This window comes from Ptychodera flava, chromosome 12 (assembly GCF_041260155.1).
Source record: "Ptychodera flava strain L36383 chromosome 12, AS_Pfla_20210202, whole genome shotgun sequence".
NCBI lineage: Eukaryota > Metazoa > Hemichordata > Enteropneusta > Ptychoderidae > Ptychodera > Ptychodera flava.
In genome coordinates this window covers 30,291,389-30,314,459 of record NC_091939.1, presented here as the reverse complement: position 1 = coordinate 30,314,459, position 23,071 = coordinate 30,291,389, and the positions used below count along the sequence as shown (strand labels likewise).

General features: G+C 37.5%; 2 protein-coding genes across 3 annotated transcripts; one reads left to right on the top strand and one right to left on the bottom strand.

Annotated features, from left to right (window-relative positions):
• The first annotated feature begins 4,368 nt into the window (after positions 1–4,368).
• Positions 4,369–10,077, top strand: LOC139145593 (coiled-coil-helix-coiled-coil-helix domain-containing protein 2-like). The gene is made up of 3 exons (XM_070716839.1): positions 4,369–4,566; positions 7,614–8,017; positions 9,458–10,077. Exons 1-3 carry the CDS (start codon positions 4,520–4,522, stop codon positions 9,466–9,468), a joined length of 462 nt encoding a protein of 153 aa, XP_070572940.1. The 5' UTR covers positions 4,369–4,519; the 3' UTR covers positions 9,469–10,077.
• Positions 10,078–12,428: 2,351 nt separating this feature from the next.
• On the bottom strand, positions 12,429–22,912 carry LOC139145594 (DNA-directed RNA polymerase III subunit RPC9-like). Of its 2 annotated transcripts, XM_070716840.1 has the most exons (6): positions 22,751–22,912; positions 16,375–16,411; positions 15,298–15,390; positions 14,805–14,899; positions 14,204–14,261; positions 12,429–13,408 (listed from the first exon to the last, which is right to left on the bottom strand). In XM_070716840.1, exons 1-6 carry the CDS (start codon positions 22,756–22,758, stop codon positions 13,274–13,276), a joined length of 426 nt encoding a protein of 141 aa, XP_070572941.1. In that variant the 5' UTR covers positions 22,759–22,912; the 3' UTR covers positions 12,429–13,273. The 2 variants fall into 2 exon arrangements, with proteins under 2 accessions (XP_070572941.1, XP_070572942.1); XM_070716841.1 differs by lacking the exon at positions 16,375–16,411 and having other exon boundaries at positions 22,751–22,891.
• Between the last annotated feature and the right edge of the window lie 159 nt (positions 22,913–23,071).

Here is a 23,071-nt window from a genome sequence, read left to right as displayed (position 1 = left end):
GTACTTGAAGATTCTGAGGCTGTGCTGTGCCACTTGAATAAACAGAAAGAAGCATACAAAATACAGCGTGTGCAATTAAATTTCTGTGAGGACGTATTACGTGTAAATGTATTGCATGGTCATTGTTAGCAATAGTTCACCTTGACACTCTGATTTTAGTATTGATGTCTATCTTTGCCACTCGGTTGATTCAATCAACTGTGACGAAACACCTGTTACATAATATTTTCTGTTCTGATATCAGCGAATCATTTCACACTTCAGTTAGTATTCACAGCCAAGCAGCTACCTCAAATGTCGATAGAAGATGAGTGGTGACAAAGTATTGGATTTAGAATTATCAGCATTTGATTCTAGCTTTTCTGTTATCCACACACTGACATAGGCTGTCCATTTTTAACAAAATGAGAAATTTGGCAAATTGGCCGTTGAATATCTACTGTAGTTTTTGGCCTTGAAAGCTGTTTGAAAAAACTTGCAAAATAATTTGCTGTCGACATCGTACATAGCCCACTAGACTGAAATATCTGTCGCTTGAGGGCGCTTTCTGAATAGTCCATCATACCAACTGGACATTTGAATTGCCATGAAAATGGAGAAAGGTAAAATATAGCCGATATCTATTATTCAATGGGTTATTAAATGAGTTATTCTTTTACAACCCCATGTACTCATTGGATTGCTCTACAGCAAAGCAGGTGACTCAATTCTCCTTTGATTCAGTCTCCCCAAATCAAACGTATAGTATACTATGATTATTGCCAAAATTATATTTTCTATCTCCTCACATGTTATATATACTATTTTGCAAACTATTCAACAGATTTCCCTGCGATACCAGTCATCAGTGCATCCAATGGTCATGCTGTGCCATCACATTATCAAAATTTGTATGACAGTTAGATCTTTCAACCCACATCAAAAATAATGTACTGCTGTCTCGTTGATTATAATGTACACTGTGATATTTTCCGATTTTATTAAAAGGAGAGATTGAAATGAACTTAAACCCTGAGCGTGTTCATATTTAAAGTGGCATAGGTTAGCCTACAAAACCACCTGACAGAATGAGAGTGAATTGAATGTGGTTTGTTTGATTTTATACCAATTTGATGTTTACAATAGACAATAAGAGGTTGCTGCAAGATTAATGACTCGGTACCATGTACATCAAGATTTAGCTTAGTCAGGCAGAATGAAAGTTTCAAAATTGTGTAAAAAAGGTACAAAGACAATATTGTACTACCTATGAATGAGTTGTTGATTGTAGATGTGATTGCTGTTTGTATATCTGTCAATTGATAAAGGAGTATGGAAGAAAGTAAAGCCTTTATTGAAATTGTATCCCCTCTTGGATTTTGATATATAAATACAATCAAGGTTCAACAACTACATAAGAACAAAATAAAAGAGAGAGAAAAACAGGAAAAAAGAGAAAAGAAACACACACACACACACACACACACACACACACACACACACACACATATATATATATATATATATATATATATATATATATATATATATACACACACACATATATATGTGTATATGTTTTTTCAAATGAGAATGAAATAACTTTTTAGTATGTGTGTTGGTTATTTTTGGAAGTGTTTGAACTAACAGTTTTGAACTTGGTACAAGGTTAATAGTACGCAGCTCAAAGATGGAGGAGACATTTCTCATCTACACAAAATACATAAATAGTCGTGAAATATGAATTTATTAATAAAATCATACTTGAATTTGATAAGGGTTTAACTTTCTTTCTGTTTTGCTATACTGGAAAGATCACTTTGGGTTTAACCATAGACCCTCGAGAAAAATGAGGGTCTATGGTTTAACAGGGTGAACTTTCCTTTTCACTCTGCAGTACATGGAAAAGTTACATTTTATTGGTTTCTTTTTTCTCAGCAAAAGGTCAATTCCTCATGTGTACAACTCACTCTGTAGTTTTGCTGGGAGTAAATTCATGTGTACATCATTCTTCATATACAGCACAATCTTTCTTGCGATGTCATGTCTCTGTTTGGGAAAGTGTTTGCCGTGACAGCTTTGGTCAGGGATAATCCTCTTAGTTGTTACTCAGGAAAGAGGCTCAGGTACTTGTGTCGGGTTCCCTAGTTAACCATAGAACTAATTTAAGGGAACGAGCCAATTAACGACGCAGGGGGGGGGGGCTGGAAGAGAAAATATGTGGTGCATATATTTTTTACAGGGACCCCCTAACACCAGCAAAAATTTTAGTGGCCCCCCCCATCACTGGCAACAAAATTTTTGTGGCCCCCCTCCCCAAAAAAGAAAGATTACATAGGTACAAAGTTGTACACATATATATAATCCTTATAACTTTTGATATATGCTTTAGTGAAAACAACATTCTTGCATTCTTGAAATAAATAATAAACAAATAAATATATAAATAATAAACAAACAAAATAACATATGTTCAAGCTTTACTACTTGTGACACCTACAGCTACTTTTCAGTATTGTTTTGTGCTACTTTAATCTCAAAGAATGATGAAATTACCAAATACCTTATAAACAATCTACAAGTTCATTCAGTGCTGTTATAGTTGTTATAGTTGAAGCATTGATTTAGACATGAATTATTTTTAATGATGACAGTGACAGTGTTAGTCTAACAAGCTCAATATTGTGCATTTCATCTCAGACTCTGAGTAAAATAAGAACTTCAAGTGAAACACACAGAACACAAAATACTAAAAAATAGCCAAATTATGTACAGCTACTGACACTCAATACCTTTCCAAATGATGCATACTCCAAGGCAGGAGATCAAAATAGAACACACTTTGAACAAAAAGAGCAACAATTGTCACTAAAGCAAATATAAACATGAATGGTCTGGAAGAGGTACACAGCATAAAAGCAGATATCAAGTACAAAGGTCTTTTGTTTACTATGACAGAATAACAGTTTTAGTGTGGCTCATACTAGAAATATTGGCTGAAAATGGTCTGCTGTCTCAAAAATAACCTAAAATGTGTTTTCTGGATCAAATTTCATTACAAACTGATAGGAAATACAACTACATTATGACTATGATACCGTCTAAAACACTTTCTTGGTACACAGACTGAGAAAATGCCTAAAAAATACAGGTTTCCAAACACCGAATAAAAGATTTATCTCATAACATCCTTAGGGAATTTTAGACAAGTAGTTTTTGAGAACAAGTATATTGACAAAAATGCCTAAAAAACAACCTCACAAACATACATACATACATACATACATACATACATACATACATACATTCATACATACATACATACATACATACATAGATGGTAGAAACGTTTCTAGCTCTACGATGTCATAGACTGAAGAAGGAAAAGTTGAAAGCAAGACATGTGTACTAGAAATATTATTGCGACTATCTCTACACTTATTTAAGTGCTTAGGTACCGTTCAGTTTTTACGGTCGGGGGGGGGGGGGGCCGGCAAAATCCAGGGGGGGGGGTCATCGTAATTTTTGAATCCGCAAAGGGGGGTCATCGCTTTTTCACTGGTAGGAAAGGGGGGGTCACCACATTTTCAAAAACATAATACCAACAATAAAGTTCACTTTATGCCATGGCCATAATCAACCCTCTTTACCGGCGGGCCGCCTTCGGCGGCCCAGTACAATAATATACATTATGTATTACCCATGACCCTCTTAACAGGCAGACGCCTTTGGCGGCCCACTCCAATTAGGTTTACTTCATGCAGTGGCCATGATCGACCCTCTTTACCGGCGTGCCACCTTTGGTTGCCCACTAGAATAAAGTTGACTTTACGTAATGGCCCATGACCCTCTTAACCGGAGGGCTGCCTTTGGCGAACCACTCCAATAAAGTTTACTTTATACAATGTCCATGGACATGAGTTGTCTATGGAAATGAAGTTAAAAATTGCCTTACAGTCGTCCTAATTAACAGACGTTTCAATGGATGTGGCTGAGAAGTTTGTGCACTGGCATCTCTGCTACACGAATAAAGTGCGCCGCGTACCGGAGTTCAAATCCAAACCATGCGGGTAAATTTGACATATGGGTTTTGGTTATTTTTCGGGGGGGGGGGGGGGTCATCACTTTTTTTCGTCTGACAAAGGGGGGGTCATCATTTTTTCACAAAAAATGCAGGGGGTTCTATATTTATTTGAACACCGGCGACAAGATTTTGCCGCCCCCCCCCCCAGGCCGTAAAAACTGAACGCTCCCTTATGAGAAAAAAGGCGTAGAGACAACTTTTGAATTCCAAACTTCATTGCATTCTGCTATGACGCGATGCGAGTTCGTCGACTGAAGTTAACATATGAGCGGTGGATTGTGGGTAATGGTTAGTTTACACCAATCAGAATTATTTGCAGTGTGAGTCTGCGTAGTTGATGTTTCCGCCATTACGAAACTTCCAGACGAAATTACGACGTCTGCAAAATTAAAGACGGAACAACGTTTCTGCCGCATCTACTCGTTCGCCTCTCACGCCCTTATACAACACATCAATATGCCCAGAGGAGGTCGGAGTAGAGGAAGAGCTGCTTCTCCCGTGAGGTAAGTCTCTGATCTAGCGAAAATGCCAACCTGATCGAGAACCGACCACGTTGTACAAGGCATGTGTACATGATGTATGTAACCCCGGAGTCACAGCAGAGAGAGTGTAGCGAGTAGTGTCGGTTGATCCATGAACCTCCAAGGTTAATCCGTTGAAGTACAAGCGAGATTTTCGCTTCTACTTCCATTGGTGATCGTACTTAGTAAATCTTGACCTATACAGTTTAAACGACAATGAATTCGCTTATTGCGTCATTGAATACACCGATTAAAATGTTCGCAATGGCAGTACCACGACCCAACCTTGATGCATTTACGAGACCCACCACTTTGCCAGGTAATTTGGGTTAGTAGATCGCCATTCCCGATCATCCAGAATCGCCGAGGAAATTTATTGGCTACGTAACTGCAGCAAGGACCAACCGTGCTATGTTGCTGTTTGATAATCACCGTCAAGTGTCTCCGATTTGTACAACCCAGGTGCCCCCTGCTTGCACGGTGAATGTGAGGTCATTCTGCTGACGTAATATAAGTAACTGTTTACATCATGCTTTCCTCAATATTTCGCCATTAAAATCAAAATCCAGACAAAATGGTGAGGCAAAGGAAGGGTTAAGGAATATTGGTTAGGGTTAGTTTAAAGTGACAGTCCTTGCTGATGTTGATTATTTACAGGGCTTACAGGCAAGACTTGCCACTTCGATGCCTGGTATGCATGTTTTTTTACACACACTAAACGTTTTCATATCATTAACGGGAAGGAACCTAATGACTGGATTGTTTGTACAGGATAAATAACAGAAAACCTACACCGAAATATATCTGACATGTAATCCTTGAGACAGATTACTATCACCAGTCTGGGGTGCAAATTAATGTATACGACCAGACCAGTCATTAGGTTCCTTCCTGTTAATGATATGAAAACGTTTAGTGTGTGTAAAAAAACATGCATACCAGGCATCGAAGTGGCAAGTCTTGCCTGTAAGCCCTGTATGTGATTTTAGTCCTGTGACACTCTTTCAAAGTTGTGTCCAGTAAATAAGCTTGGTTTGAGATAAAGCTGGCACAGAGACCTGTTGCTGTAGGGTTTGTACAAAGGGCCGTCGATCATAAAAGCTGACACACTAGAAATGCAATATTCCTTAGTTTAGTTGGGAGGGGATGGGGAAGAGGGTAAAACCCAAATTCATTTCACGTGTGTCAAAATTGCAATAAGGATTCTGCTGTAACAAAAGATAAAATAATCAGACTGTGAAACCATAACAGTAAAGAAAAAATGTCAGTACAATGACATGGACAAGTATTCATGAGCAGTTCTAAACAGACAGACTCAGTGTGATTATGGGGCTCACAACGGTACAAAGTTCACGTTCATTGAGAAAAAATGGGAGACAAATTACGATGAAAATCAAAAAACATTTGAATTCTTGGAAAGCTGAAAATGTGTAAATTTGAAGTTTGTTTATATAAATTCATGTGTAGATTTTGCACAACATGTGCATAAAAGACAGATTGGTATTCTCGGTACGTAATAAACAATACAGTTTTCCTGAAACCAATTTTGCGTTAAGGAGTTTTTTTTCGAGGGGAATTACACCAAAAGAGAGGAATTACTTTTCTAGTGATTGATGATCCCCTTAGTAAAAGTGTATGTTCTCGTTAGAAAGGGATGAGGGTGGTGGTAAGTGGCTTCAGGAAGTCCTGCTAATTAATTGATTCACGTGATAGCATTATTTTAATGATATGATGTTGTTACTCAAGAGAATCCTTCTCCCAATATTTGAACAAAGAAGTGCATTGAATTTTATCTTTGTTGTGGCTGATATTACTTCTGGTACAACTGAGCTTGACCATTTATTACTAATGTTAAAAGGATGCACTTCATTTAAAAAATATGCTAGCCACTGGCAGCCCTCTCTCTACAGTCACCCATTTCATCCAAGGTCTACAGAATGCTTCTGTCAACTTTTTACTAGCCTTAAGTCCCCACCCCACCCCACCCCCCACCCCTTTCAGCAAAACAACACAAAACTGCAAGTGTTCTCTTTGACATGAAAACAACTCATATGTATCAGCCAACTTTATTTATAGGTGGACTCCATGAGTTCAGATATTTTATCAGTGTGAAAGAGTATAGTGCAAGGCTGCAGGTCGTACATGGACTAGAAAATGTTGTATGGGAAAATTCACCTGGAGTCATAAAAGATGTGACCCCCTCACATTTACCTTAATCAAATATATATCAAAATATTGCAGCATTATCCTGATGCAAGAGACAAGAGTCATAAGCCTTACAGGCAGGGGTCAGGCATTAGATTGTCTTTCCAGGAAATTACTTACTAGATTACAATTCAATGGAAAACAAAAAGCTATGACACCTTCATAATCCTCTTACAGACTAGAACAAACTCAATGCCTGGGATTGAGTTCCTTACCTTTAAATTCCTTGAAATTGCTTGGCTTTAGGAGGACCAGGGTTCCATTCTTATAAACATTACCAATGTACCAGTCTGTTATGCTGCTTCTTCAACAATGTTCTCCCTTAATACACCCATAGTCAAGTTGGTTAAAACCAGGACATCAAAATATATCCTTTGTAATATATACATATGTCAATAAACTTCAACAATTTTACACTTTCGTTGACTTGACCTTATATTTTGGATTACAAAGCAATGTGTGCTATTGTGATCTGTAAGATTCCTTGATTTTAATGCTAAAAAATTATGGATTAGGCCAAAAAAAAAAATTGATTTGTTTCTGGTCAGCGCGCGCATCACTTCAAAGTGTGCGCGTCAACTCTTTTTTTTTCCTGTTTTTCATTTGCCCCTATGGAAAAAAGGGGAAACTCTATCAAATTCCACCCAAAATATAAAAAAAAATTGAAAAAAAAAATCGCGTCACCGCATCATTTTTGACACATGTCAATGACCAGAAACAAAGCTATTATTTTTTTTGGCCTTAACCATTAAAGTAAAATAATGAAATGCAATAGTGAATTCCACATGTTTGCCGGCTAAATCCATTTGATATCTCTTTCGCAGATCATCTCCTCCAAGGACGACAGCCAGCCACCCACCAGCTCCAGTCCAGCAGAGGGCTCCAGTGGCTCAAGCCCCTCAACAAACAGCTGTCGGTCAGCCGAGACAGGGACCTGGACTCCTTGGCCAAATGGCTACTACAGCTGCAGGTGTTGCTGTTGGTTCAGCCATCGGTCATACTATCGGACATGCTATGACTGGCGGTGGTGGTGGCCAAAGCCAGCCTGATGTGACCTACCAGGAACCACCACCCCAGCAATACCAACAGCCAATGCAACAACAGCAGCAGGCACAGGGATACTGCCAATTTGAGATGAAGCAGTTCTTGGAGTGTGCCCAAAATACACATGATATTTCATTATGTGATGGATTTAATCAAGCACTTAAGGACTGTAAAATTCAGTATGGTAAGTCTAGAATCAGTAGGGACTGAGAACTTTGACATCAGGACTTGGCAATGGTTTTCTTGGTACATGATGTTGCTGTGAAATAATAATCTACCGGTATATTATATTATGAAAGTACAGTGTGGCCCACTTCTTGGTGCCAGTAGTCATAATCATAAATCCTCTAGCCCATCCTGAACCAATATCATACATGTCCCAAAGACAGGTTTACATCTGTTGAATGATCTGAGTGTTGACGTCATGATTTGTTTATTAGCATCAGCAAAAAGGGCACACTTATTTAGAATCTTACCTCGTTTTACATGTCAGAAGCAAGAGTAAGATTTACCTAGACCACAATGCAAAGCCAATGTTTTACACCATCGTATGCTGTGAACTTTATTGGGGTCATCCAGTGACCAAAACCATACATACTTTTATCACCTTGTTTACTGAAGATACTTGGTCATCACTCATGATAATGTTTAAGAGAACTATCCCTTTTCTAGGAGAAAAATTTACAATATTTAAGAGTGAAATAAATATTCACCTTTTCACCATCATTGGTAAGAAAATAGGCATGTTAATATATTGCTATTTAGGTGATCTACGAAACCAAACAAAGACTTATACCTTCTCAAAAACTTTTCCTGAGGAACGCTGAAACTATTCCCTTTCATGATCAAGAGTGAGCTCTGTCACGGTATAAAGTTTGTCCGTAAAGAAACAAATAATCCAAAACTTACAGACATTCTACATTTTCACAAAAACAAAGAAGATGGCGAATATTTCACTCCACAGCCTTCAACATCGTTCCACACAAGCAGAAGAACTGCAAAATACTGTAAAAAGTTTATCGTCCTAAAATCTTTCTATGCAATCTACTTCAAGACACAAATATTTCTATGCTTATGTGTATTTTATCGCTGCACTCATTACTACTTCAGACTATTTATTATGTTGCAGTAGTGAGTATTAGATTTTTTGTTCCTTGATTTGTTCCAATAATTTACTGTTCTCCACTGCTGACAAGTTTGTGAGAGACAATCTACAATCTACAGTATGTCTACAGCACATTACAAGGGTAACTGGCGGAAAAGTCTTTTCTAATTCCAAAGGTGTACAATATGCTCCAGTGTTGTCATGATAGTTTCACCACACAATTATTTTTGTTCAAAATCTGATGTGTATTCTTTCTACAATATTTACATTACTTTGTGATGACCAGAACTGTGATTGCTAGCGTGTCAAGTAGCAGTAAACTAAAAATTCATAACATATGCTCATTATTAAGGTTGCAACGCTCTTAGGGAAGACTTGCTTCTCTTTTGCTGGTATTCTCTGATAATGAGTTAAATCATCCATGAAAAAGCTATACATAGCTACATGTAATACACTTTATTCTCAATAACCTGTTATCACAGAATGACTAATTCAGTAAAAATATTTTTTCCTCTCCAGGTCTTCAATGATCCGGAAAAGAAATCAGCTTTCTGATAGAGACTCACATGTAAATGTTTATCAGAGTATTTTATATTGTGTGTGCTGCAGTCAAGTTGAAGACAATACCACATGAGGAAGAATTTGTGATTTGTGTTCTAGTTAATCAGCATGACTCTGCAAAATCCAAGTGTGTATTATAGGAAGATTTCTGAAATTGTTCTCTGGGAGCCATACCCTGCAAAATAGGGAAAAGTAAACGTCTTAGAGCTTAGAGGTTTTGATAATTTGAATGTAATGTTACATCCCATTATGGAATAGTCTGGAATGTTGCAGATATTCCAGATTTTACAATAACAATACCTGAAACCTTGCATGGAATTGGACTTTGCCCTATTAACCTCTACTCTGCTATGATAGACACTGGGTGGAGATTAAGGTGATACAGATAATGAGAATGTTTTGATTGATAATTGCTTTCAATATTTTACACACCTTTCCAGAAATAGTTATGCGGGTGTCAAAGTATTTCATGATTTCCAGTACGAGACTAGTCTGCCAAATACATGTGTGATTTTGAATTGTGTACAATTTACCAAAATTTCAGAAATAAATGAGGGCTTGAGTGAAAAGACCGTAAAGCTGGAGCCTTTTGATATTTTTTGAGAATTCCTTTTTTCCTTTCATATATTCAAATTCAACCAATCCCCGCCTTTCCCCCCATCATTTGTACCGAACTCTGGATGTATAAAGGATAACATTGAACAAATCAGGCAGTAGCTGGCTACATGGGTATAGTTAGTTATTAGTTATTGTTTGTAAGGTAATATGTGAGCACTGAGAACCTGGCAACAACAAAGAGCAATTTACTTGCTTGATGGAACCCCTTACTTCAGATTGTGCTTAAACTAAGGCAACATGAACCCCTTCTTTCAACATGTAGCAATGAATCACGACATCAAAACATCTTCCCATAAGCATCAGACTTGATACTTAGTAAACCCAGCTTGTTCAGAAACCCACACTTAGCCTCCTTAGTGGTGAAAGGGATAAACTGTTTCAGTCCTCAACTGGTATATATTTGACTACTAAGCATGGCTGTGAGCAGAGCCAGTCTACACCAACCACTACATAGCTAACAGAGTGTAGTCAAGGGAGATCATTGTTATGTTAACCCTTTGAGTGCCAAAGTCAATTTAGTTTGCCTTTATTATACCCAGTCTTAAGTTTTTTCAGATTTTTGCCAAAATTTTGATAAAAAAAACCAATGAACTATGATGTCCTTTTGGTCTAAAATTATCAAAAAATTACAAAAAATTCATGAAAATGTGCAAAATGTTGCTCTAAAACTTTTGAGTGAAAAATTACAGCACTCAAAGGGTTAAATGGTTTGTAATGACACTTGTGATGAAATACAAGGACAATCTGAGGATGATTCACTGTCAGTGTGATGTATTGCTTGTCTGGGCTTCCACACTAAAATGCATCTAAAGCTTGTGCAACTTCATGCTACTCACACTACAAAGCTTAAGATGGATGACTGTCCCATGCAAAAGTGAAAATACTGTCTTCTGTTCTTGAAAATTGCATTTGTTGTAGGTAGCACTTAGTAGATATGATGAATATGATGAGAAGAAACAGTGAAGTGTACCATCCTACATTTTGATCACTGATTGTTCCTAGACTTTATGCAACATGGCTGCTGAAACATACATAGGGTGTATTGGATGACATTCTGATCAAATACAATCATTTTGTGTATCAAATACAATAAATGGGTAGTGGATTAAAGAAAACTGAAACTTGGAAAGTTGATCAATTTCTTTTGACATGCAAGAGAAGGTAAGAGACACAATGGTGAGAGTATGCAAGTTAACAAGTACAACCGTTAAGTGAATTACCAATTTTTCACCAGACATCTTTCCAGTTTGTTGTCAGTAAACTGCAGATGTGGGAAATGGAAATGATTTCAACAATTGCTTCTTCATATTGCTCCCTTGCAATCAAAACGTGAAAGATACTGCCAAGATTTTAAGTTCAAATTCTAAAAATGATACATCTTGCTTTATCATAGCGCGTAGAAGGCCAAGCAAATGTCGACGAGTATCCCTAGGTAAGCAAGCCTAGCCTGTAGAGGAGCATGTACCTTCACAATTGACACTGTGATTCACAGACCTCAGAGGTAACAGTATAACTGAAGAATTGGCCAACTCATGCCGTATTGTATTATGAGATTCACATATCTATAAGAATTCGACTTTGATAATCACAGAAATGAATTCTTTTGATAAATGTTACACAGCTGCTATGTATGAAAATACAAAGGTGGAATGGTGAGTCGCTAATTTTAGAAAGCTGACAGGTGGGATATTTCATGCCATGATTTTGTCTACACCCACAGACAGCAGAGTAAGTACCTGTGCTACCATGTCCATGACTGTCTGAAAGCTCAAGTGCCATGCCGTGTTATAAAACCATGACCATCAAATGAACACCCAAACATTTATGTAAAATTCACTGTGTTAAATAGTGTCAACCCTTCCCCAGTCATTGATTTTCCCAGGTTACAAGCTCATCCAGTTTTAAACAGCAAGGCTGTAACTAAAGGGGCTATTTGAAGAAGGTAAGGACACTAAGAGCTGGGCTGAAAATAAAATTCAAAGATATAATGAGATCCTTACCTCTTGTAAATAACGGCTTCCTTAGCCACCAATAAAATCCATTATAAAATACATCTTTGTTACCCATTCTCTTTTTGATGTGCAGTAACGTTCATTGTGATATTTCAGTAACATATCATAGTGATTTCCATCCATTGTGAGGGCGCCCTAACAGTTTGCCAACTACACTTTTTTTGTACATATAGTAGCAGTTTTCTGAAATCATATTACCAAAACAAATGTAATCACAACATTACTGGAACATCAAAATGCTCAATACTCAACTTTTAGCATTTTCATGGGCTGTATTTATACTCTGAATGGAGATTACAAAGTTTGAAAATCTTGTATTTATTTACAAAGTTTTTTCAAAGACAATTTACATCCCAAAGTCTTCAAGATTGTGGAGACAATTCATCTCTTTTCCCCTGATGCTATTTCATCTTCATCAGTATAATTTCTGTCTCTCTCTGTCAAGCTATGGTCATGTGTCACACGGCATTTTGGTGCCAATGCATGTAAAAAGCCAGTTTCTGGTTAACATCTGTTGGAATTGTCATCCAAATAGCTAAGATTCGGAAAAATGTTACTTTGGTAAGTTTGACAGTACCAACACACGAACACCTTGTAGAAATTCTAAACAGCTGGCAAAACCAAAAGGAAAGATGGAGCTTGATTTCTCAACTAGGGAAAAGGAGAACTGTTACAAAACACATATTGACTGACCATTTTGGGTAACAGCATACATTTCTTTTCCCTTGGGCCTGCAAGTTTTATCAAAGAGTCTGTTTCCCTCTGCCTTTGGCCCTGTGAAACAGACTGTTCGGGATGACTAACAGTTCTCTGTGGAAACCAACATATGCTGTGAAACTAATGGGGAGTCAATATGTTCCCACTGTTAAAAAAAGATCGACCTATTCTTGCATTAGAGGCAACATCTCTCCTTCCTAAATCCTGACTCATAAGCTGTCCTTTTTGGTGTAGTGGGCCCCCCCCCCCCCATTCTGTCATCACACTGCCTGATCTTGTTATCACAACGCTTTTCTTCAATGCACATGTAACCCTGTGACAATTTGACTGATCAATCTGCCCTTCCCTCAAATCCAACCACAAACTGTCACTGGTCCATCAGTTGCATTGTACCAGTGCCATAGCTTCCCATCTGCATAACCACACACTAAGACTGGTCCATCTGCTCAGCTGCCCCATCTGCTGAATCCATGCTCTCCTTTCCCGGCAATTTGGAAGTTATCACATCCAACAACTCTTCTATTTGTTCCTCTGACAGCCTTTCCTCACTCTCCTCAATCATCTGAAAAAGAATATGAACCAGATTGGTTCCTTGAGCACAGCTGGCCCTCAATTCTGACTGTAGTGAGGTTTTACAAATTGTGCTATTTCTGTTTTCATATTATGATCTTAATCAACAATGTAACTGGCTGCGGTAATGGGAATGTAATTGTCTTTTCCGGTGTACAAACAGAGCACAAGGTAATCAATGCTTTCATGAGGAAACTGACATGCACTTGCAATATAGAAAGAGAAACAAACAAACAGAAACAATTAGCTGATATTTTGACAATTTAATTTTGAAGAGGTGACACACACACAAAGACCTGAAGTAAAATGATATTTAAAACTCACACTTAACAGTAAATGGTAGGTAGCTTTCAAAGGGGATCGTGTGCAAATTCACAAATTGATGCCCTTTCATTTGAATGATACATCTTTGCAACACAAAATATGTTTGTCAAGCTTTTCAGATGATAGGAATTTGTGTTGTGCATATTTGTTTGCATGGCCTCTCAGCTTTCTAAAGAATTGATTTGATATTAGCAGTAGCAAATAGTCTTATTTCTCTTAGTAGTAATATGTATATTTCTATGTAATTAATCTCAGTATAACCATGGTAACTCCTTGGCTAGGGCCTGAGGCCTTGAAATGCAATAAAATTTCCTGTGTCCAAGTGCATTACATGGAAGCAGAACGCAACAGGCATAAGAAACAGGAGGAGCAGAATGGAAATCATTATATTCGCAGAGATGTTTTAAGAAAGGAAATTGTTATAAGAATTAAAAGGTGTATAACTCTGATATCTGTAACTTACAAGTTGTATTTCAACTGCACTTGTCGGCCTGTGATTCAATAACTGCAACTTTTCTGCTCTGTAACAATAGCATCAATACCATTTTTGGTGTTATAAAAACAAAGTGATAGAGAACAATGTGGTGAAAAATAGGCTGAAAGATTTAGTGATGTGTGTGATTGACCTCTGATCTCCATTGTGAACAGACAGATAACACAGCACTGAATCATCAGCAAAGTAACTCATCCCCCCCCCCCCCCCCCCAAATGCAGCAAAAGTCAGTTCATAAACACTTTCATAAGTAGTCTTGCATTAATCTCATAGCTCTTCATTGTAAACTGTTGGACTTTAACATGGGTTTTAAACTTCTGTAGCACAGGCACATAAGGATTCCAAGTTCCAGCTGTAGCTTTGCCAAGCTAAGTATCATGGGAATAAAAAAAAGATTTTCATTAAAAGGAATGAGGGCGCTATAACAAAAGGCTGCAAAAGACAGTGTACTACAGTGTTTTTCCAGTTTCTAAATCATCATTCATAAAACTTTAAAAATGATAAAAATAAGTAAAGAAACAGTCAAAGATTCGGGAGAATATATAATAGTATGGTTATTGCAAACACTTACTTTGTTAACTTGAAGGGCTCTAAGGCCTTCAGAAAATCTTTGATAACTTCTTCATTCTGTTCATTACAAGGTCTCTTTTCAAGATATTTTATAGTCTGTTGAGGGACAGAATACAAGTGTTCAGCAAAAATGTCATTTACTTGAAGTATTCCCTGGATTAAAATGGTATATTCCTGGGTTCAACTACTTCTATAGTCTCTATCATCACTCTATATCTTTTCGGACTTTAAGAGTAGTATTTGTACCATGGTGTAGTCACTGACAATAAGTCAACTTGATGTAAAAGTCAAACTGTCAACCAAATTTGAGTATCAAGAAGAGTTTACCATCCACCTGGTATCTAAAATATCTTTAAAAAATTTTATAGAGTTGATACCAATCTGTCTCTCTACTTGTAGATACGTGTTGCACACACCCTGACTGCATTTGTTGACTGCTGAAAACAAATTGCAATCAAAAGTTTGTTGCTGCTATTATTCATGCATAGGCATACCTCATATGATATGGTTGCCAAGCTCTGCTGGTTTGCATTGGCTTTCCTCTTCCCTTTCATGTTGGCTGTCACCTCCTGGAGGAGTGTGAGTACCTATGATGTGTTAGAACAGAGGAATCAAAATTGGCAATTACACTTGGTTCAGTCAGCCATTATTGCTAACAGCACTCAGCAAGCATTACTATGCCATACCCACATTTCTGAGCCCTATTGTTGCTACTCATCCATCCACAGCTGTTTTGACTTCAAAATGACACAAATGACACTATCTACATTGTGGATGGTGAAGAATAATGCTCTTAGCTGTTCAAATCTTTCAAAAGCATAAATAATACATGTCTAGGCATTGGTCAAAATATTTTTGCTTTCAAGTAACAGGTTTTTGCAATCTTGCCACTATTACACATTCAGTATGACAAGTGACATAATGCGCTTTGCTGAAATTACTTATCTGTTATTTTGAATAAAGGATATGGTTCAAATGAGGACAGGAACCGATTTATACCCTGTAAGTTCTCAACCACCCAGCATACCAAGTTATTCCAGAGAACACAGTGCACCTGTACCGCTAGCTGTGGAAACGCAGCTATCTGTTGGCGGGGTAGCGTGCGTCGCTATGTGGGTCAAAGGTCAACCCCGCCACGGATAGCTGCGGGCCAACTGCGAGCGAAAGTGGGTCTATCACGACGACACAACATGTATCGGAACTTTGAACGGCAAAATAAACCAAAGTGAGTGTAATTCAATAAAATGACCTATACCTGCCTGAACTCTGATTATTGCTCATTCCTAACTCCTTTGTGAACAAAATTTCGGTTGATTCGTTTACGTAATTCGGCTGATTTTCCAAGGAGTACTCAAGATTTTCACTCCAGCAGCGAACTTTGACTTCTATTGATATGCTAATAAGGACGTCGCTCGTTCGAACGTGAATAGCGTGACGGCCAAAGCTACTGTACAGCATATTGCACAAGGCACATTTCAGTCAATCACAAGGAATGATTGTGGTCAAAAGTGTTGAAAAAGTCAGAGTGTATTTATGGGAAATGACCAGAAATAAAACTGGCACAGGCTTACCTCATAGTTGCTGAGCATTGCCGCATTTTCATCTACCCTGTGTGGCAAATGCAAAGTATATTAATACTATCAATGACGAGTTTTTGACATGATTAGTGATTGTAACTTTACTGTCTTGCTGTCACCATTAAGATCATGATTGACTATCCATGCAACTTTATAAATACACCAACAGTGAAATTATGTCTTTTATTCCTTGATTGGCAATCTTTAATATCGACATGAAGAATAAAGCAATGCATACTGTGGAATGACTGATATCAGACAACAGCAACACCTTTGCTTGCAAATGATAATGTTCTAATAGTCTGAGAGGATGATCCTGGCACTTGTTCATTATACATTGCAGTATAACTTAGTTTATGTGGCACTAAGAATTCACACCAGAGTCCATGATTAATAACCGTGGATTAAAGTTGTGATGCAGCATCATATGAATGTAACATTTAAAGGGATATAGACGTCGGAACTGCGCCTGTGCGAGTTTCTTGTTTTAACAAACAATGTATTTCATGCACGATATCAAGATGCACCTCATCATCATAGCTGCAACATTTAAATTATACGATGATAGATTATGACAGACATGTTTTAACTGTCATCAATCACCATTGTGCCTTGGATACATTGTTGCCATGGGTCGTATGGGTCCCATACGACCTTTGAGCGCAGTTCCGACGACTATAGCCCTTTAAAGTGATACAAAGTTTTTAGTTTTGGCTATCTACCATAGTGAAGAGAAACCTAAATCGCGAAGAGTTTTTGCTTATTGTAAAAGATAAAAGATTACCCAACAACATGTATGTAGAAATGTTCAATTAATCATGCTGCTCTTTCCTAGGTGATATTTGATAACAATTTGCCTTCAATGACTAGATATGGTGCGGTGAGCTACTGCTGAAGTTTTTCAGTGAATGTCAACAATCTTTATGCTGAGTAAAACCTAGCCCTGCTTACAGGTCTGTGTGTTCTCGGCGTTATACGGAGGCCGTGTAACGCCGGGAACACGCAGGTATCCATACACTTCGCACCAAAACCACTTCGCACCATACCATCACAGTCCCTTGGTGAGCTATTCAGCTCTGGGACTATCGCCCCATAGACGATGTGTGCAGAAGCGAAGAAACAACCCAAAGTACACTCGGTACACTGTACACTCGTCTATGGGGCGAATAGACCCAGAGCTGAATAGCCCACCAAGCGACTGTGATACCATCTCGTCCCATACCACTTCGCACCAAAACAACCTCGTACCAAAACCTCTTCGCCCCAAAAATCACGTCGCCCAAAACCATTGCTACCTGAAAAAAAACACGACTTAACTCCCCAATTTTAATATCGGTAACCGTTAAAAGCTGAAAATAACCAACCACTGCCAGTGAAGTTTTAATCACTTTCTACCATCCCAGGACTGAAATCTTGAAATTGTACACATTTCGAGAAAATGACATCGCATCGTGCAATACCACGCACGGCACCTGAAATGTACCATTTAGTAATTTGTGTGTTTCTTTTTTCTAATATACCGTATGGTTTCATGGAAGAATAAATGGTTCTTGGTAGCCAAGTTGCAAGTAAAAAAAACGTTATGATACATCGTGACATCGATGTTTTAGGACGAGTTGACGGAACTATACGGTACGCGAAGTGGTTTTAGTACGAGGTGGTACTTGGGGCGAAGTGGGAGGATTACCGCGACATTGGCACTATAGGCATTATCGGATAATATTATCTAAGTTATCTAAGTTTGAGTCTAATATAAGAGGAGTTGGGGAAGAGGCAGATGCCCGACATGCTGTTTTATCGGATAATATCCGATAAAATCGATAATATAGTCTAAATCTAAGTTACAGTCTAATATTAGAGAAGTAGGGAAGCGGCAAATGCCCGACTTCTGTTTTATCGAATAATATCCGATAAAATCGATAAAATCGTCTAAAATCTAAGTTAGAGTCTAATATTAGAGGAGAAGGGAAAATGCAGATGCCCGACTTTCTGTTTTATCGGATAATATCTGATAAAATCATAATATCGTCTAAAATCTAAGTTAGAGTCTAATATTAGACGAGTGGGGAAAGGCAGATGCCCGACTTTCTGTTTTATCGGATAATATCCGATAAAATCGATAATATCGTCTAAATCTAAGTTAGAGTCTAATATTAGACGAGTGGGGAAAGGCAGATGCCCGACATGCTGTTTTATCGGATAATATCCGATTAAAATCGATAATATTGTCTAAAATCTATATTAGACGAGTGGGGAAAGGCAGATGCCCAACATGCTGTTTTATCGGATAATATCCAATAAAATCGATAATATCGTCTAAAATCTAAGTTAGAGTCTAATATTAGAGGAGTAGGGAAAAGGTAGATGCCCGACTTCTGTTTTATCGGATAATATCCGATAAAATCGATAATATCGTCTAAAATCTAAGTTATAGTCTAATATTAGACGAGTGGGGAAGGGGCAGATGCCCGACATATGCTGTTTTATCGGATAATATCCGATAAAATCGATAATATTGTCTAAAATCTATATTAGACGAGTGGGGAAAGGCAGATGCCCAACATGCTGTTTTATCGGATAATATCCAATAAAATCGATAATATCGTCTAAAATCTAAGTAGAGTCTAATATTAGAGGAGTAGGGAAAAGGTAGATGCCCGACTTTCTGTTTTATCGGATAATATCCGATAAACTCGATAATATCGTCTAAAATCTAAGTTAGAGTCTAATATTAGACAAGTGGGGAAAGGCAGATGCCCGACATGCTGTTTTATCGGATAATATCCGATAAAATCGATAATATCGTCTAAAATCTAAGTTAGAGTCTAATATTAGACAAGTGGGGAAAGGCAGATGCCCGACATGCTGTTTTATCGGATAATATCCGATAAAATCGATAATATCGTCTAAAATCTAAGTTACAGTCTAATATTAGAGGAGTAGGGAAAGGCAGATGCCCGACATGATGTTTTATCGGATAATATACATAAAATCGATAATATCGTCTAAAATCTAAGTTAGAGTCTAATATTAGAGGAGTAGGGAAAGGCAGATGCCCGACATGCTGTTTTATCGGATAATATCCGATAAAATCGATAATATCGTCTAAAATCTAAGTTAGAGTCTAATATTAGACAAGTCGGGAAAGGCAGATGCCCGACTTTCTGTTTTATCGGATAATATCCCATAAACTCGATAATATCGTCTAAATCTAAGTTACAGTCTAATATAAGAGGAGTAGGGAAAGGCAGATGTCCGACATGATGTTTTATCGGATAATATCACATAAACTCGATAATATCATCTAAAATCTAAGTTAGAGTCTAATATTGAGGAGTAGGGAAAAGGCAGATGCCCGACTTTCTGTTTTATCGGATAATATCCGATAAAATCGATAATATCGTCTAAAATCTAAGTTAGAGTCTAATATTAGAGAAGTAGGGAAAGGCAGATGCCCGACATGCTGTTTTATCGGATAATATCCGATAAAATCGATAAAATCGTCTAAAATCTAAGTTAGAGTCTAATATTAGAGGAGTAGGGAAAATGCAGATGCCCGACTTTCTGTTTTATCGGATAATATCCGATAAAATCGATAATATCCTCTAAAATCTAAGTTAGAGTCTAATATAAGACGAGTGGGAAAGCCAGATGCCCGACATGCTGTTTTATCGGATAATATCCGATAAAATCGATAATATCGTCTAAAATCTAAGTTAGAGTCTAATATTAGACGAGTGGGAAAGGCAGATGCTCGACTTTCTGTTTTATCGGATAATATCTGATAAAATCGATAATATCGTCTAAAATCTAAGTTGCAGTCTAATATTAGACGAGTGGGGAAAGGCAATGCCCGAGTTTCTGTTTTATAGGATAATATCCCATATAAACTCAATAATATCGTCTAAAATCTAAGTTACAGTCTAATATTAGAGGAGTAGGGGAAAGGCAGATGTCCGACTTTGTTTTATCGGATAATATCCGATAAAATCGATAATATCGTCTAAAATCTAAGTTAGAGTCTAATATAAGATGAGTGGGGAAAGGCAGATGCCTGACTTTCTGTTTTATCGGATAATATCCGATAAAATCGATAATATCGTCTAAAATCTAAGTTAGAGTCTAATATTAGACGAGATGGGGAAAGGCAGATGCCGACTTTCTGTTTATCGGATAATATCCGATAAAATCGATAATATCGTCTAAAATCTAAGTTAGAGTCTAATATTAGACGAGTGGGGAAAGGCAGATGCCCGACTTTCTGTTTTATCGGATAATATCCGATAAAATCAATAATATCGTCTAAAATCTAAGTTACAGTCTAATATAAGAGGAGTAGGGGAAGGCAGATGTCCGACATGATGTTTTATCGGATAATATCCCATAAACTCGATAATATCGTCTAAAATCTAAGTTACAGTCTAATATTTGAGGAGTAGGGGAAAGGCAGATGTCCGACATGATGTTTTATCGGATAATATCCATTAACTCGATAATATCGTCTAAAATCTAACTTAGAGTCTAATATTAGATGAGTAGGTTAAAGGTAGATGCCCAATTTTCAGTTTTATCGGATATTATCAGATAAAATCGATAATATCGTCTAAAATCTACGTTACAGTCTAATATTAGAGGAGTAGGGAAAAGGCAGATGCCGACGTGATGTTTTATCGGATAATATCCGATAAAATCAATAATATCGTCTAAAATCTAAGTTAGAGTCTAATATTAGACGAGTGGGAAAGGCAGATGCCCGACTTTGTTTTATCGGATAATATCCGATAAAATAGAAAATATCGTCTAAAATCTAAGTTAGAGTCTAATATAAGACGAGTGGGGAAAGGCAGATGCCCGACATGCTGTTTTATCGGATAATATCCGATAAAATCAATATATCGTCTAAAATCTAAGTTAGAGTCTAATATTAGACGAGTAGGGGAAAGGCAGATGTCCGACATGATGTTTTATCGGATAATATCCCATAAACTCGATAATATCGTCTAAAATCTACGTTACAGTCTAATATTGAGGAGTAGGGGAAAGGCAGATGTCCGACATGATGTTTTATCGGATAATATCCCATAAACTCGATAATATCGTCTAAAATCTAAGTTAGAGTCTAATATTAGAGGAGTAGGGAAAGGTAGATGCCCGATTTTCTGTTTTATCGGATATTATCCGATAAAATCGATAATATCGTCTAAAATCTAAGTTAGAGTCTAATATTAAAGGAGTAGGGAAAAGGCAGATGCCTGAGTTTCTGTTTTATCGGATATTATCCGATAAAATCGATAATATCGTCTAAAATCTAAGTTAGAGTCTAATATTAGAGTGGAAATTGGTCGATGGTAGACATGCTGTTTTAATCCACAAACAGCATGTCGGGCATTGGCCACTTCCCAACCCCTCTAATATTAGACTCTAACTTAGATTTTAGACGATATTATCGATTTTATCAGATATTTTCGATAAAACAGCATGTCAGGCATCTGCCTCTTCCCACTCATCTAATGTTAGACTCTAACTTATATTTTAGACGATGTTATCGATTTTATCCGATAATATCCGATAAAACAGAAAGTCGGGCATCAGCCATACCTCACTTGTCTAATATTAGACGCAAATATCTAAGTTAGAGTCCAATATTAGACGAGTGGAGAAGAGGCAGATGCCCGACATGCTGTTTTATCGGATAATATCTGATAAAATCGATAATATTGTCTAAAATCTAAGTTAGAGTCAATATTAGACGAGTGGATGAGAGGCAGATGCCCGACTTTCCGTTTTATCGGATAATATCTGATAAAATCGATAATATCGTCTAAAATCTAAGTTAGAGTCTAATATTAGAAGCAGATGGATGGAAATTCTAAAATCACTGTTTTGTCAGATAATGTCGATAATATATCCCTATTAGATCACTTTGGTCTCATGTTCCTGGAACTCTCTAACTCAGACATTTTAGACGATATCATCCGATAATAAAGAAAAAGCCTAGTCGCGCCTTCATGCGAAGTGGCGTTGGACGAGGTAGTACTTGGGACGAGGTGGTTTTGGTGCGAAATGGTTTTGGGACGAAGTTGTGTGGGGCGAACTGGTTTTGGTGCGAAGTGTCTGGACCCCCAACACGCAGACCTGTACGCAGGGCTAAGTAAAACCAGATAATGTACCACAACAAACATTGCTTGATCCTTAGGATCTATGTTCCCTGACCTGATGATTTTGTGGAGGGACCGTGATCGATAACATCAAGACACACTGGATCATGCCATCATGGATGTCTTTTTTTACCTCATCATCCATGGGCACTGTGTAAGGCAACAAATTGCGGAAGAATAACGGGCATAGCAAGAACTTTTGGAAAACTTACACTTCCATTATTGTTTGGACAAGTCAGACGATCCGTGGACAATTAGCATAAACTACCGTAGCGTTTTCATATCAAAACATTGCGATACACGCAACTCGCACGTTTTTTTGTCAATTTCCAAGGACGCCGCCATGTATTTTTCTCAGACGTTCCCGTCTGGATGAAACCAAAGTCTTAGAGGTTAGTCATATATGACCTGAACTTTAAAGGTATCGAAATGTTTGTTCAGATTATCTTGATACACTGTCCCGAAGGTATCATATAATAATAATGTTTTATTGATATCTTTTAAATACGGTAAAATAACTGAAGTGTCGAAAA

Bases quoted from the DNA above. Each gene is read 5' to 3' on its own strand.
- LOC139145593 (XM_070716839.1), top strand. From the start codon at position 4,520: ATGCCCAGAGGAGGTCGGAGTAGAGGAAGAGCTGCTTCTCCCGTGAG. The intron at 4,567-7,613 runs GTAAGTCTCTGA...TCTCTTTCGCAG, and splicing joins AGAGCTGCTTCTCCCGTGAG to ATCATCTCCTCCAAGGACGA.
- LOC139145594 (XM_070716840.1), bottom strand. The intron at 14,900-15,297 runs GTATGCCTATGC...GTCCCTCAACAG, and splicing joins TGGCAACCATATCATATGAG to ACTATAAAATATCTTGAAAA. The intron at 13,409-14,203 runs GTAAGTTACAGA...ATTCTTTTTCAG, and splicing joins GTGCAGTTGAAATACAACTT to ATGATTGAGGAGAGTGAGGA.